The following is a 16619-nucleotide window of genomic DNA, read 5'->3' as shown; positions in this document are numbered from 1 at the left end:
TTAGTTATAAATGCAAGTTTAGCATTCTATTTAGTTATAATGCAAAGTAGTTCACGTACTGGTATTTATTATATGCCAACGGCATCAATTTTGCCATTAAATTCCATAGTGTGAAACAGCACTAACCAGTGCATCTATTCATTTTGTTAAGATATGCATCTATTCATTTTGTTAAGGTTTTTTAAAATCCTTTTTTCTTCAGAGAGATCAGGGTGGCACACATGTACTTTTATCTCGTGTACTTTTATCCCGACAACAAGTATGTGAAGCAGGTTAGACAGAGGCAACAAATGGGTACAAGTTCACAGCTCAGCAGGGTTTCTCCAGTCATAATCCAACCCTCTATCCACACAATAATAATACATATCTGTATGTACAAAGCTCTCTACATATATTACCCTCCAATACTTACAAAAGCCTTTTATAGGGGAGAGCATTATTATTGCCAAATTAGGGCACTTAGTTTGAGACAGCAGCTCACCTAAAGCAAGTTCATGAGCCCATGGAAGATGGGATTAAAACCCAGAGACTTCTCAGTTCATAAAGGTAGCCACTATGCTATTTAATTTAGATCATTTTCCAACATTAAGTTGGTCTTCATAGGAATACTTCCGGAATGATTCCCGTGTAAGCTGGAATTAGCAAGGAGGTGACAGGAATAAAGCATTTTGTATTTTTGGATAACCAGTTCTGATAAAATGTTTGCCACATGTGTGCCTCCAAGGTCATCAATCCAAAAGTCATCTTGAATTTTTTAGAAAATCCATATTTATAAACCCACAAATAGCATTTTTTAGGACTACTGTATTTACTCAAACAGAAGATGACTCTGAATTTAAGGCAGCCCCCTAAAAAATGGAGGTTAAATACAGGTTATATCTGTATTTACCTGAAAGGAAGAGGACTCTGGATTTAAGACAACCCCCCAACTTCTAACAGCAAAGAACTTGGAAAAATTTGAGTCTTGGATTCAGATATATATGGTATATCTCTACTTTTAAATAAGGCATTGGGATAAAATAGTGTTTGTACACAGGGAGAATTTTTTTTAAAAAAAGTTCTCTCTTGTGCCAAGTTCCCAAACTGCTTTGTGAACACAGGGAAGTTTAACACAAAAAGTCTGAGAGGCAATATTCTGAAAACAAAACTGAAGGATCTAGGTACAGGGTCAAAATTCATACAAGCACTTTTAAAGCTATCAGGCTCCGTCAATGTCTAGCCCCAATCTAAAGCACATGGTTGGTTTTGCCAGATTTTACCGGCTATTTTCTCAGGGTAGTGTTGAATAGGTGCAGGTTGCTTGATAATCAAGGTTTGATTAATGAGCTATAGTGTATTCTTTACTAGGGAGGTGCACAAAACCGGCTGGCCTGGTTTGGTTTGAGTCCAAACCGGACTTGAACTGGACCAGGCCAGTTTGGTTTTGCCCCCCTCGACTCCACCCCCTGGGTTCTGCTCAGGGGGGTCACAAATTTGCTGCCACGAGGGAGGGAAATCCTAGAAAGGGCCGAAGGCCTCCCGAACTGGGCAACTGAAGGCATATCAGAAGCCGGTGGGGGGAACCTCCGGGGACCCCCCACTGCCTTAGAGAAGCACCCTGGAGGGAATAAGTTTAAAACTGCAACCCCCTCAAACAGGTCGGAGGGGTTTGGTTCAATGTCAAACCAACCCCCCTGAATCAGGGGATGTTTGGCTTGATGTTGAGCCTTTGAACCAAACTAGTTTGATATTGAACTGGTTTGATATCAGACAGATTTGCACATCCCTATTCTTTATAGCTGATGAAAACCTGAACCTATTTGCAATTATGAAGTGGATTAGTCATGTCAGCCCCAAGCTACATATCTACAAATATGCACAGTGTATATAGTTAACATGGCAAAAGCTTTCATGAGCCAGAACCCATTTTGTTGTGTCCAACAAGTGGTCTCTAGTTTATGTCACAATTAATATGCTAATCTTAAAGTAACTCAGAAACCCTCTTTTTACACAGAGAAACAGAGAGACATGGTGAAGCCATGGGATTTTACACACTTGAGATATTCTCCAACCATTTCCATCACAAAATATTCTGTACAATACAAATAATCTGCTCAGCAAAAAATGCTTATCAATGAATTGCTTTCTTTTATTCAATAAAATTAATCACAAGCCCTTTTTCACCAATTCCATTATTCTGGAGACATCTAAGGTGCAAAACCAGACTTATGAAAATCAATTCCTGTTCTTGTTTCTGCTGCTGAAGAGGGCAGTCTTAGCTTTCTTTTACTACAACGTCCCCTAATTATTTTAGTCTCCCCCCACCATCCCCCACTGCATTAGCAGGACCATTTGTAAAGGAGTAGTAACACAAAGTGAAACAATGCCATAACTGTCATCCAAATTGTTCTGTACAGAGTACTGGAAGTGTTCACTAATAAATGATATAAAAAGGTCTTTTATTGACAAGCTGCCATATGCTGTTTGCATTAGAGAATATGAGAAGATGATGGCTGGTGCCCCTCGATCCCAGTGGCATTCAACTCAGTGCGATAGCAGAAAATGCTTCAGTTTACTTAAAGCATTGATAACACCTCTAAATAATTAACTGAGGACTTCCTGTCTTCAATTACTTAATGCTTTTTTTAACATCTTGAGAGGATTATAAGCAATTTATGGATTTCACATGACGAGCACATTCACCGCTATTCCCACAAAGCATTTATGGGATCATGTTTCCAAAGCTTTGATGTAATTAAAAATAAGCAGCGAGACAATGGTGCAGTGGCAAGGTGCAAGCCTCCTCATCTGCAATTTGTAAGGCCCTCAGATTCAGAGTCTCAGGGAACGCTAATGCTACAGCTTCATTAACGTTCAACTGTTGCTCTGGGAACAGCAGAGGTTTTTGAAGAAGATGAGAAAATCAAAACACAGGTCCGCGGGGGCCTGAAACGATGGGTAGTTCAAACATTTGAGATATGTGAAATAAGTACAGTTGTTTTAGTGAACATCATGAATTTAGAGCGTAGTAATTACCCACATTGCAAAAGCATTAAATTAGGAGTTCCACTTTGGGATGAATAGCAGCTCTCGGCTCAGCCAGCAAGGGAGACTTGTTGCATACACACACACACACACACACACACACACACACACACACACACACACACGACATTTGAGATTATATATGTGAAAGTATGGAATTTTAAAAACCAAAACTTTGGAAAGTAATAAATGTTCCCTGGCGGTGGCTTTGGCATTACAACCCCGCACCCCGCCCTACCAATTATGGGTTCCACCTTCAGACAAAGGGAAATCCTAGTTTTAGACATGAAAGCATGACATACAGAGGGCTGATGCTTTCATGATTTGACTGTAAGCAGCTTTCCAGATTGCCCTCTGCAATGGGGTCATGGCAGATCCTAGAAGTGTGCTTCCACACTTTCTGTGTTGTGACACTGCAGTCCCTACGCTGACAGCAGGGTGCCGTTCACTTTTCCTCTGCTTTGTTTCCAATTTAATCACTGCGATATCGTGCTGTGACATCGTGTATCCAGCGTAAAGAAGTTGTTGTTTTTTCAGGTTGTTAGTTTTCACGAGACTGCTCCCCCTGCTGTTAACATTTTGAATACGAATTGCCTGACAGAAAGCATTTTGCTGCTGTTGAGCGGCTAATCTGGAAAGTGCCCTGGTGAGACACTGCTGAGAACAGAACACTGGATAAGATGGATATATGGTCTGATACACCATCTTGATTTTAAGTAACTGGATAATATGTTTGACATTGCAGTACCAGTAGATCAGTAGATTATGACTGTTATCGTTTAAAAAAGGGAAATTTACTTATTTATTTATAGTGCAATTTCTATACTGCCTTTAATATAACTCAGCCCAAGGCAATTTACAAAAATTAAAATACAATAACACTCCATAAAAATCACATTAAAAATATCAGTTAAAACAATAAGGACTGTAAAAATACCAAAAAGCAATAGCCATAAAAAAGACAGACAGACTAACAGGAGAGGTAAGAAACCTGGCAGCCCCAAGGGGTAAAAGCCCTTTTGTTGTTATCTAAAAGCAGCCACAAAGAGCATACATTCACTGGAAGAGCATCCCAGAGCCTGGGGGCAATAATAGAGAAGGCCCTGCCCTAAATGCATGGCCATTTAACCTTACTCAATGTCAGCTCGCGGAACAAAGCTCCCTCTGATGTGATTTAGGAAGAAAGACAAGTATTATCCAGTATCTGTAATATGAGAACCTGTACTTGATGGTTGCTGGGAGCCATATATGCCAGAAATTTTGTTTCATCTTGAGCAAAAGGAGATTGGAAATTATTGATAATTTCCCAATGAAAGACAATATTTATTCATTTAGCCCATTACTGCCCCTTATACAAATCTCTGGGTGGTTTACAATTTCACAACATTAAATCAATTCAAATTTATTTATATAAAATATAAATAATAATAACTTTAAAACTCGTGGACTAAAAACTTGATTAAACAGGTATGCTTTCAGATATATACATTTTTTTAAAAAAATCTAGAGATTGGAAGCCTCTAATTTTGTTTGTGAGCATGTTCTAAAGTCCTGGGGGCAACCCTAGAAAAAGCCCAGTTTTGGGTTGTCACCAAGCGAGCTGTGACAATCACAATCAGACCTCCTTTGAAGATCTTAATAGGCAGTGGCGTTCATGGAAAAGAAGGCGTTCTCTTAAACACTTTGGACTCAAGCCATTCAGGGCTTTATAGGTAATGACCAGCACTTTATGTTTCGCCCAGACACTTATTCGTAGCCAGAGTATTTATTTTAGAATAGGAGTAATGTGGTCTCTTCAGGTAGCCCCAGAGACCACCCTGGTTGCTGCATTCTGGACCAACTGCAGTTTCCAGACTACATACAAAGATGGCCTAATGCAGAGTGCATTGCAGTAGTCAAGCCCGGAGGTTACTAGCATATGCATCACTGTTTTAAGGTTATTTATCTCCAGAAATGGACAAAGCTGATGTATCAGTCTAAGCTGATAAAAAACAGTCCTGGCCATTGCTGCAACCTGAGAAACCAGGGAGATGTTTCGGTCCAGAAGCCCTCCCAGACTACATACCTGCTGTATCCAAGGCAGTGAAACTCCATCCAGGGGAATGTAACCCCATCCAGAAAAGGCATATCTAAACAACTTCCTAAGTGCCAACCTCCCACAGTAGCTACCTCCTTCTTGTTTGGATTCAGCTTCAGTTTGTTCTCCTCATCCAGCCCATTACTGACTCCAGGCAGGCATTTAGGAAAGTTAAACCATTTCCTGATGAAGCTGACATGGAGAAATAGATCCGGGTGTCATTAGTATACTGATAACACCCTGCTCCAAATCATCTGATGATCTGTCCCAGCTGTTTCATGTAAAAAAGCACTGGAGACCAAATTGAGCCCTGTGGGACCCCATACAGTAGCTCTGAAGAGCAACAATTTTAAAGCAACACCACCTGGAATCTACCCAAAAGGTAGAAGCGGAAAGCATTGCCTCCCACTCCCAGACCCTTCAGGTGCTGTGCTCCAGAAGGATAGCATGCTTGATGGTATCAAAAGTTGCTGAGAGATCCAAAAGGACCAACAGAGTCACACTCCGCCCATCAATTATTAATTGGAGATCATCTAATTATTAATTGGAGATCATCCAATTGGACCAAGGCTATCTCAGCCCCATAGCCTATCCATGAACCAGTTTGAAATGGGTCCAGATAATCTGCTTCTTCCAAGACTGCCTGGAGTTAAGAAGCCACCATCCTATCAATCACCTTGCTTAACCATGGGAGGTTGGAGACAGGCCCATAATTGCCTAACTCTGAGGGATCCAGTGTAGGTTTTCTTAAGAAAAAGAGGCATCCTGCTCTCCTTCAGAGAGGCACTAAGGATAATAACAAGATCATCTCCAATAATCTCCCTGCTAGATCGTATAAGCCATGACGGGCAAGGTCAAGATAAGGCAAACTGCCCCAAGCAGCCTGTCTACATCCTTAGGAGCTACCAACTGAAATTGATCCAATTTAACCATACAAGAGGAGATGCTGGACACCTCCATAGTAGACTCTGCAATAACCATAGAATCCAGTCAGGCTCAAATAAAAAAGATTTTGTCTGCAAAAAACTCAATAAATATGTAGTTAATATACACTCAATATACAGTTAAAGATCACTCATTGAGGTGAATGTAAAGTTCTTGAATAGAAAAACTATGAGACATTTATGACTTAGTATCTATTTTCCCAGTACAGTAAGAGCATTAGAAAAGCCACAGATATAGAAACCTCTATCAGTAATATAGCTAAAATTGTCAGATACAGTGGTCCCTCGACTTACGAAGTTAATCCGTTCCGAACGCACGTTCGTAGGTCGAAATTTTCGTAAGTCGAAAAGCGCACCCACAGAGGTCTGGAAACATTCGTAAGTCAAGGAAAACGCATCTAAAAATTCGTAAGTCAAGGAAGCCGCATCTAAACTGGCAACGACTTCCAGTCATTTTTGTCGTTCGTAAGTCGAAAACTTCGGATGTCGAGTAGTTCGTAAGTCGAGCGACCACTGTACTCTTAAAGGCAGGCATGATGGCTGGGATCTTGTGCTGAGCTATTCATAAGTGAAGTCAATGAGATGTAAGGAGAAAGTAGAGGTCTCCATTTTGATTCCTTGAGCCTCTAATAAGACCTTCTGGGGGCAAAGGTCATAGCTTTAAGTTTACACCCATGTTCAGGACCAAAGTTTATTATTTATTTCAATGTATACCCAGCTTTTAGCCAAAATTGGACTCCAAAACAACATATAAAAGTTAAAAGCAAAGATAATTAAAAATCAGTAAGAACCATTAAAAATAGTAATAAGACTATGTTTAACATGCCAAAACATGTTAACTTAAAAGTTACTCTGCCCTAATGTTCCACTAGGCTGTGAATTATGATCAAAATCTAAATACTATTGGCAGCTACACCCCTTTCTAAAGCATTTTATATAGAAACTAGTGTTTTCAGGCCCGTTAAATAACGGGCGCTAGTAAGTGCTCCGGGCCCCCTCCACCATTCCCCCTCCCGCCGCCCTCAGCCGCGGCCGGTCTCCCCATGCCGCGGCCGGTCTCCCCAGCCGGGCAAGGGCCCCAAAGTTTCCCCCACGCCCGCCTTTAGCGGCGACGCCAGGCCTCGGCGGCAGCTCCGCCACCACCTCGGCCAGCTTCCCCCGCCGCCTCTTTCCCCACTGCCTCTTTCCTGTGTTCGCGGCGGGCGCTTCTGGCCCCGCCATTTCCCCCGCCGCCTCTTTCCTGTCTTCACGGCGGCTGCTTCTGGCCCCGCCGTTTCCCTCGCCGCCTCTTCCCGGCTTCTTTGGGGTGACCGCTTCTGGCCGCCCAAGATGGCCACCAGGTGCTGGCAGTCGTGTCTCCCTTGCTCTGTTCTGGGCATGCGCTTCGCTCATGCCCAGAACAGCCCAGGGAGGCATGAACGCACGCCTTGGTGTCCGTCCACGGACGGACACCAAGGCTTTTATTAGAGAGGATAAGTTCTATATCTACACATACACATATCTACACATACACATACAGAGACGACATTTTCAATAAGCTGTCCACCACCAGTTCCAATGGCATGCATCAAGCTGGCTGCACAGAAGAACTCCGTGATGCATTCATGTTTTCTCTCCCCTTTTTTCCTTGAAGGAACATTTAAGTAATACAGTCTTCTCTAGCAACTGAGGATTCTATCACCTCATTCTCCTGCTGCCTGTCTTATTCCTGTGGGTGTTTTCTGTATGCTGCTTTTGAATACATTCTGTTAAGGGTTATTTTACTGTTGTATTTAATTAGTTTATTGATGCTGTTTTTACTGCTATTTTACAGTTATAGTTATTGACGATGTGGTTTTGTTAGCTGCCCTGATTATCTGTACCAGAAGACAGGCTATATCGGCTGAGAATCAAGCAATCTATCCATCAATAAAAAGTTGTAGTCCAGGCGTGATTTCAAATGAAATGGCTTCCAGGGAAAGCATGCCTAAAACTAAAACTTTGACAATACCATCACAGGAGGACTATCTACTAAGTAAAATGAGGGCATTTTGCTTGTGAAGTACTTTCCGTCCTTACCTGATACCATGTGTTCCATCTTGCCTGCAGAATCCACATGTATAAGACCTTTTCCAATTTGACTGATCTGGTATTCTCTGATGATGCCGTTTGGCTTCTTTGGTGCCAACCAACTCAAATGCAATGCCATTGCACTCAGTGCTGTAACTGTTGGTGCCTGAACACTCTCTGGGATTCCTTGGACAGTGACTGCAACTACCTGAACACACATGAATCAGACAGCAATTTATTGTAATAGTACACGAGATACCTTGATCAATGAGAATGTCACTTCTAGTTTAAAATGTTGTTGTTTGCTCTGGCATATAATTACCACGGCCCTGTAGAACTAGTCACTTTTCTCCCCTTGGTTTATTTCCCCCCTCCCACACAGGAGAAAAAACACCTGACCTTGAATATGTTACGTATCAGTCTAGGTGTCCAATTTATCAAAGCAGATTCACAACATTTTGTCTTCAGTGCATAGCACCAGGTGAAAGGAAAATCTGGATGGCAGGTTGTCTTGCCAGAGAACGCTTGATAACCCCCTTCCATATGGTTCATCAGTGTCCTTGCATTTTAACAGCCTGATTTCATAAGGTTTTATCACCAGTAAACACTGGCATAAACTCTGAAGCTACTGTTAACACTACCCTTAGTCAGGAGTGCCATCACAAAGTATTGCTGCCCCTTCTTCAGCTTCCAGGGGCATACACAGTTTCTCAGCTGGCAGAGGGATGCTCTTATTATTAGCTACTGCATTAACAAAGATGCCAGTAGACAGGAAGTATCACGGAGATGACCCTGCCACACTCCATTTCTAAGCCTGATGAGAGTTTGATACTTGGACTCCACAGAAAGATTCCCAAGGACTTGATAATCAGACCCAGTGGGGGTTCAAGGCCTCTGTGCACCTGAAGTGGGGTGCCAAATGCTGCTCCCCCTTGAGTGCACACTTCTTCCCCCCTTTTAAAAGGAGGGAACAGAAGGGCATCTTGCTACCTTGCTGATGCCCCAATAATCAGTTGCCTGAGGTGACCACCTCACCTCGCCTCATGGAAGGGCCACCCCTGAGCAGAGTTGAGTAATCAGGGCACATAAACCTGGGCTATTAATTAATTAAGTGTACCAACATTGGAGACAGGCCAGGCTTGGGGTGGCATTGAACTGGACCTGGAAGGGTCATTTCCTAGAGCTTTCTTTCTTTCTTTCTTTCTTTCTTTCTTTCTTTCTTTCTTTCTTTCTTTCTTTCTTTCTTTCTTTCTTTCTTGGTGGTGATGGTGAAGTATCTAGCAGTGCATGGCAGGGCTGCTCAACTTCGCCCCCCCATAGATGTAGGTCTACAAGTCCCATAATCCCTAGTTATTGGCCCCTGTGGCAGGGGATTATGGGATTTGTAGTCCAAAAACAGCTGGAGGGCCTAAGCTGAGCAGGCCTGGTGCATGGGAACATATTTGCAGACATGAATCAGAGACAACCTCCAGAGTCAGTTTCTGTACCCCAGGAATAATTTCTGCATTGGTTTAATCCAAGACACACAACTCTATTGTATTTCTACAGCTAGACAACAACTGAAGATATTTGGGGATAAGAATGAAGTGCTGGGGATACCACAGGTGACAAATAAGAACAAGAGATGTAGGATTATAAAATGGGCCATGTGGAAAACAGGACGAAGGGTTTGTGATAAAACAACGTTGCAAAAGTTGATCTAAGAGGCAAAAGACACACTATATTAAGCACATCATTAGACTGGATATCCCCAATTTGACTGTACTAAATAGGAGCCATGTGGGAACTTATGTGGATCAGAGTTGTTGTGTGAGAGGAGGGGCCTTTAACTCTTTGCTGCTGCCACGGTCCCCATCCTCTCTGCAGCTGCTATTTGCTCCAAAGGCAAAGAGCACCTGCAAGATGGCAGGGCAATATGAATGGGAACTGTCACAGGGGCAAAAACAAACCAACAACTCTCTTCCCCAAACAATGGTCCCAATCCAGACCAGGCCCCCTCCTATTTCATACAGAGAAACTCCTATTTCATACAGAGAAGTTAAATATGGCATCTCTAATGATGTGCTAAATGTAATATGCAACTTGGCCTTAAATCAGGCCTGCTCAACTTTGGCCCTCCTGCAGATGTTGGCCTACAACTCCCATAATCATTGGCTATTGGCTACTGTGGCTGGGGATTATGGGAGTTGTAGTCCAAAAACATCTGGGGGGCCTAAGTTGAGCAGGCCTGCCTTAAATGTTTGTTAATAAGCCTTGGCCTTGGCCACCATTCTCTACTGCATAAAAGTGGACGAAGAGTGCGTGATTTGCAAAGGAGAAGCAAAGGTGGGGGTGCTTAACCCCTCTTCCTGCCCACTGCTTTGTCCAGATAGAGTCCCCAGGTACACATTTGCCATACTGACTGGGGGGGGGGGACTTGTTTTTCAAGGGAGTGCGAGTTGAAGAAAAGCATCAGCATCAGAGGGAGGGTTCCGACTGCTGCTTCTCCCCTACACATTGCATCTACACCACTACTCATTGTGCAATGATGAAGCACAGGCCAAATCTCCCAACCCCATGTTAACTTCATTTTTCCTGTAGCTCTCTACACACTTTGAAGGGGCCCTGAGCCTCTGACATGCTCCTTTGTGCCATACAGTGTGCTTCCTTACTGTGTGATCCCTTTGGGGTTTTTTTCAGGGGAGATTTCATGTCCTACCAGCCCTTCATTTCTCCATACAACCCTTCATGAGGCTAACATGTTTATCAGCTCAGCAAAGCCCTACTTTTAATGTCCAACTTCAACAACTTTCAATTTCAGACTAAATTGTAATGTCCAATGAAAGGCGCAACTTCAGCAAAGCCCAACTTTTATTATTGTGCATCACTTTGTGTGTCTTTGGACAGAGAAGTAAATTAAAAATTCCATAAACCAATCAACACCAACATGTTTAATGTGTACATATATACAAATAATTTCCTTACATAAAGATCTATGCAAGCACACACACACAAATCCAATTTGCAAACAGAATTAAAAGTCAGTTGCCTGTTCTCGGTTCACTAACAATAATCTTCTATGTAAAACCAGGAAGCTCCAATGCTGTTTCCCAGAATATCCCTTTTCCAAGACATGGTTTTGATATCTCAACAGTTGCTAGAAGAGAACCACCCATTTAACAAATAATTTACCTACCTTGTTGCTGTCTGTGCAACCAGCAACAGTGCACACACGCAAGTGATACGAATATTCCTGATATGGTTGAATACCGCCCGTATCTGTGAAGCTCAGTTCCTTTCCTCTGAAGCGCTCAATCCCATTTCGGAGAATAATATAGTAAATGATTATACCTTTTCATGAAGAAGAAAAAATCCTTTTGGATTAAAGATATATTAGGAATTCACATGCCCGATCTTTTTATGAAGTACTACAATGTATTCTATAGGAGAAAAACATCCTGTAGGAGAAAAACAACCTACTATTGGGGATAGCAATAAATTAACATGGGTGCGGGGAGTGAAATATGCAGAAAAACGATGAGGAAGTTTCTTTGCAAGCCCCATTGAAATTAAAAGGCTAGGGACACAAGGAGCCCTACCCAGCTTAGGGTAGGGCTGCTTGTGTGCAGCTTTGGGATTGTGTCCACCCCGGTGCTGCCTCCACCCAAGCCTGGGTTTTGTACCCAGGCTTATACCTGGGTTAAAGGGCATGGATGCACCCTGTAGGCCAGGTACAGGGCCTGTGTATGCTCGGGCTGCACACAGCTCAAGCATACACAGAGGCAGGTGCCTAGAGCACCCCTCTCATGGGACTATCCCCCTCTTTGCACGGTGCATTGTGGGATATCCAGAGTCCGGGATGCATATCCATATATCTGGAGGCCTAGGAGCAGTGTGGATCATCTGGGAGCATGAGCTGTGCTCCCAGTAGCATTTCTTAGATTGTCATGGGTAGCTGAGTTGGACTCCGCCTGCCTGCCCAGTCATGTGGAAAGCCTTTAAGTGTGTAACATGTTGGTTTTAACAGGCCATACGGGAGATGTTTCCAGTTATTTGAATCCAATGTGCTGATTTTTAAAGGCAGAGCAAATCTAAAAATGTGGGTTCAAACATTCTTTTTCTGATGTCACACATGGAGACTGTGAACAGTATTCTGAGATGCTATGCAAATGAGTACCATTGTGAAATAAGCAACTAACATCAGAACACATGTAAAAACACTGATGGACCAGGGCTTGTGGGCTGGACCAGGTTGAAACTACTGAACATGTTTTACTATTTTGTTTGTTTTATAAGGATATTCGTGAACTATTTATTACACCTCTGTTATGTAAATTTCCAGGTCGACAGGATCAATTCTATTGCTCTTTGTTGCTCTCCGATTCAGAGTCTGCAGTTACTCCGATTCAGAGTCTGCAGTTACATCTAGAGTTGCTAGATACTGTGCTGCTGCCATTAATACTCATCGGCGGATAATTAATGAGGGAATTTTATTGTTTTAATTTATAATATCCATTTTATTTGATATTGATGCATTGTATCTTAACTCATTTTTTAAAATTTTATTTGCTGACTTTTTGTTCTGGTCGGTGACCGTAACAATAAAGACTGACTGACTGACACTGATGGAGTGTACTGTGCCTGAACAGCCCTTAGCAGAGTAAAGCATTTAAACAACATGTTATTTTACAGTTGATCCTATTAGCCATAAAAGTACTAATGATAGTTCGACTAGGGATGTGCGAAACGTTTCGGATACAAAACGTTTTGTACCCAAAACAGCCTGTTTCGGGTGTTTTGTATACAAAACAAAACACCCATTTTCCAGATCCAAAAGTTTTGTATACAAAACAAAATGTCCCTGTTTCGGCTACAAAACGTTTTGTTGTTTCGGACCTCCATTTTGTGGTGCTCTCTGAGTCAGTCTCCATTTTGTGTTTGACATCTCTTTTAATTTCCCACCCTTCCAGCCTTCTGATCGGTGACCTAAATCATGGGCTGACCTGCTGACAATTTCCTCCTTGTTCCCCACTCTATACTGACCCCACATTGGCCAGGGGAAGGGTTGCTAACCTATGGGGTGCTGGGTTCTGCTGTTTCTGTTGTGTTCTGAGTGTAGATTTTCTGGTAGCATATGAGAGTGGATTTTTGTTTTTCACTGAAAATCTCATATGCTACCAGAGAATCTACAATGAACACCACAGAAACAACAAAACCCAGTACCCCACAGGCTTGTGGGGGTGGGGGTGGTTGGCACCCTATGTGCACTACACAACCCCTCGCTCTGGGCAACCTCAGTGCCCCCCAAGTGGAATTATGGGGCTGCTGAAACCTCCATTATTCCCCATGGGAGAAATCTTAAAGACATGTAAACTTCAACAAATCACAAAATATCAGCCCTTTGCCCAATTCCTTTGAAATAATTCTGAAAGTTTCCTTGCCCCCATTGAGCACTACCACCCACCACACTCTGCTCTGGGTCACCCCTTTCCCCTTTATTTGAAGTGATACATTTACTGGAATCCCCATTATTCCCTATGGGAAAATTCTTAAAGATGTGTAAACTTAAAAAAAAATTCACACAAAAAAATCAGCCCTTTGCCTAATTCCTTTGAAATTTGGGTGGTAGCTTCCACCCATTGGACACTACCACCACCACCCACTCTTTTTGCCCTGGGATCCTTTTTAAAAATCCAAATCGTTTCGGATTCAGATTCGGAAAATTTGGCTACAAAACAAAACAGGGCTGATTCAGATTCAGAAAATTTGGGTACAAAACAAAATGAGAATGTTTTGATTTGGATACAAATCAAAACAAGAAAATTCCAAAATGCACACCCCTAAATTCAACGTCCCGTTGTACAATATGCTTTTATCAAAATACCATTTGGTTGACGAGGCTCTTTCCAGCTTAGAAATATTATATCTTCCCGATTGTCCACTTTGGCCCAGAGGGGTGGATTTACACCTTCAGGCACATCTTGCTTAGTGGTAGCACGGCCAATTTCACTTAAACCTTTCCCATGTTTGTTCCACGCAGCTACCCTGTATTCATATGTAACATGAGGTTCTAGGTTCAGATCTAGGGAAAGAAAATTTGACAACAGGAGAACACAGTCAACCTGAATCTATATGAACACTTTATAATTTGTATCCCCTTATAGTACTACCACTCTTTGTACACTCAAAATAAAGGAGAGTGAAAGGAAACAGTGGCATGCAATAGGATCATTGATGGATCCCACACAAATGTAGGGACCATTTGATGTAGAGCTTCCCACTTCCCAGGTCGAGGGTTGTAGTGTTGTTTTTTTAAAAAAAGACTTGTGTTATAATTAAAATAATGAATTACACCTAGTAAGCCTGTAGAATTTCTAAAAGTCTAAAAGTACAAACTAAGCAGATGTGAAATCTCATATTTTACCTGTAAACGAATATAGAGTTGGACCTCCCATATAGATTTTTTCCTCTACAGTTGGGCATATGCCTTCATTTTCTTTCTTCTCTGTATTATTCCAGGAGCTCTTTATCCAAGCACATATGTGGGCATGTTGGTCAAAGTCACATCGCCCACAGTATGCTGTTGCTTCCATGGATACAGGGCAAAGAGTACTGGCTTTGCATTCTTCTTTTACCTAGGAAAATAGCTTCCAAACTAGTTCTTTTTTTAAAGAATTGAATGTAATATGTACAACAAGCTCTTACCAAACTTGCACACATTTAAGGATGCCCCATGATACTAACTCCCAATAACAGTACGTCCCGTTACTACTATGGTCCCTAGACCCATGATCCTACCAACCCAATCTGCTGCCAAAATAATCTGAATGTTTTAAGCTGCTCTTCCTCCCCAGCAATGTGGCTATAGATAAGATATGGGAGGTGCATATATTTTCCTAGAACGGCTTTTGCTCCTGCATAGATTTCCTTCTGAAGTAGTATTTTCCAGAAGAGCTAGCAAAGGGCATCCTGATGGTAAATGGGAAGCTATACACGAAATATACAATTTTACTGACATTTCTAATATATGGAACCCCCCCCGCCCCCGGTATCAATCTGTGCTGTGATTCTTAAACTTTGGTCCACAGTGCACATTCAGGTGTGCTTGAAGACTAAGAAAAATAGAGTACTAATAGTACTCTAAATAGTACTAATTTCAATTAGTCCTGAATAGGACTACTGGACAACATGGAATGTTCCCATACTTAGCAGCATGCACCATCGACCAATATTTCCCCCCTTTCTGTCCATCTTACACATTCCATATAGCAGCATCAGAAACTCTATTCAAATATTAGGTAAAGTGTGGCGTCAAGTCAATTTTGACTCCTGGCACCCACAGAGCCTTGTGGTTTTCTTTGGTAGAATACAGGAGGGGTTTACCATTGCCTCCTCCTCTGCAGTATGAGATGATGCCTTTCAGTATCTTTCCTATATCACTGCTGCCCGATATAGTGCCAGCGGGGATTCGAACCGGCAACCTTCTGCTTGTTAGTTAAGCATTTCCCCGCTGCACCACTTAAGGTATTCAAATATTACATAGTACTGTATTCAGGTGTTTGTACACATGTACATGTTTTGGTATAAATGGTCTGTTCATGCATTCATTATAGAAGTGAACCTGCATACAGGCCCTCAAATGCAAGGTACAGGTAGGAAGTATAGTACTGGACATGTACCGAACATAATGCATCAATAACTCCACATGTGTACATGTACAAATCTGTACATGCATGGTATATGCAATGTGTACATGTGATGTGTACATGCACTGTACACCACTTGCATGTGTGTTGAACCTAACAAGAATAGGGCAAATGTGTAGATGAAACTGAGCTTTAATTTGGAAGCGAATCAAGTAGCCTGCTGTCTGCTGTAATGTACGAAAACCTGATGGCTCATAAAGGGTAAGCAAACCAGAGTAGTGGCCCACAATACAACAAAGTTTAAGAATCTCTGAGAGCATGCCAGCAGGAATTAAGAATTGGCCACTTAACTGACGGTAGTTATCCACACTGCAGCCCAGTTGGCATGCTAACTTTTCACCCTTATACTAATCTGATGTGCTGAGCAACACTTCACAAGAAGCAGCTAATCATTATTAATTCCTTTAGAATTCACTGCAATAACATCAATCATGGCAAACTCATTCGGTATTAATATGGATGTAATGTGAAAATGAATAATGCACACAGGAGTTTTTATATTCCTATTTTACAAAAATAGTTATGAACAATGTATTTCTCTTTCCATTGTCAAATCAGAACCACCAAGAGGTTTTCTATCAATTACCTTCATCATCATTCCAGCTGAAATCCTGTCAGAGCAAACATATTTCAAAGGATTATATCCAAGTCCATTACAACATTCCTCGCTCCTTGGAATAAGTTCAGTCTCACAGCATTTTAATGGCACTGGGTCATTCTTTTTAATGTGGGCTTTAGACTTGCCACTGGAAGCTGAGCAGCATATGGTACTTGACATGTTCACATATTCATGCCCACAACAGAACATCCCTGCAACAATAAAACATTATATATGAATGC

General features: G+C 41.9%; 1 protein-coding gene across 1 annotated transcript in view; it reads right to left on the bottom strand.

The window, feature by feature from the left end:
- Nucleotides 1-16619, bottom strand: part of USH2A (usherin) — a 784926-nt gene that overhangs the window by 153613 nt on the left and 614694 nt on the right. Inside the window, exons 50-54 of the mRNA XM_053283338.1 lie at nucleotides 16366-16589; nucleotides 14498-14708; nucleotides 13958-14155; nucleotides 11270-11424; nucleotides 8104-8302 (exon numbers count right to left, since the gene is read on the bottom strand). Coding sequence (XP_053139313.1) covers nucleotides 8104-8302; nucleotides 11270-11424; nucleotides 13958-14155; nucleotides 14498-14708; nucleotides 16366-16589 — 987 coding nt within the window. The remainder of the gene's footprint in view (nucleotides 1-8103; nucleotides 8303-11269; nucleotides 11425-13957; nucleotides 14156-14497; nucleotides 14709-16365; nucleotides 16590-16619) is intronic.

Source organism: Hemicordylus capensis, chromosome 1 (genome assembly GCF_027244095.1).
Source record: "Hemicordylus capensis ecotype Gifberg chromosome 1, rHemCap1.1.pri, whole genome shotgun sequence".
In the NCBI taxonomy this organism is placed as follows: Eukaryota; Metazoa; Chordata; class Lepidosauria; order Squamata; family Cordylidae; genus Hemicordylus; species Hemicordylus capensis.
Note: the sequence above shows the minus strand (reverse complement) of the source record. Positions and strands in the feature narration are given on the sequence as shown.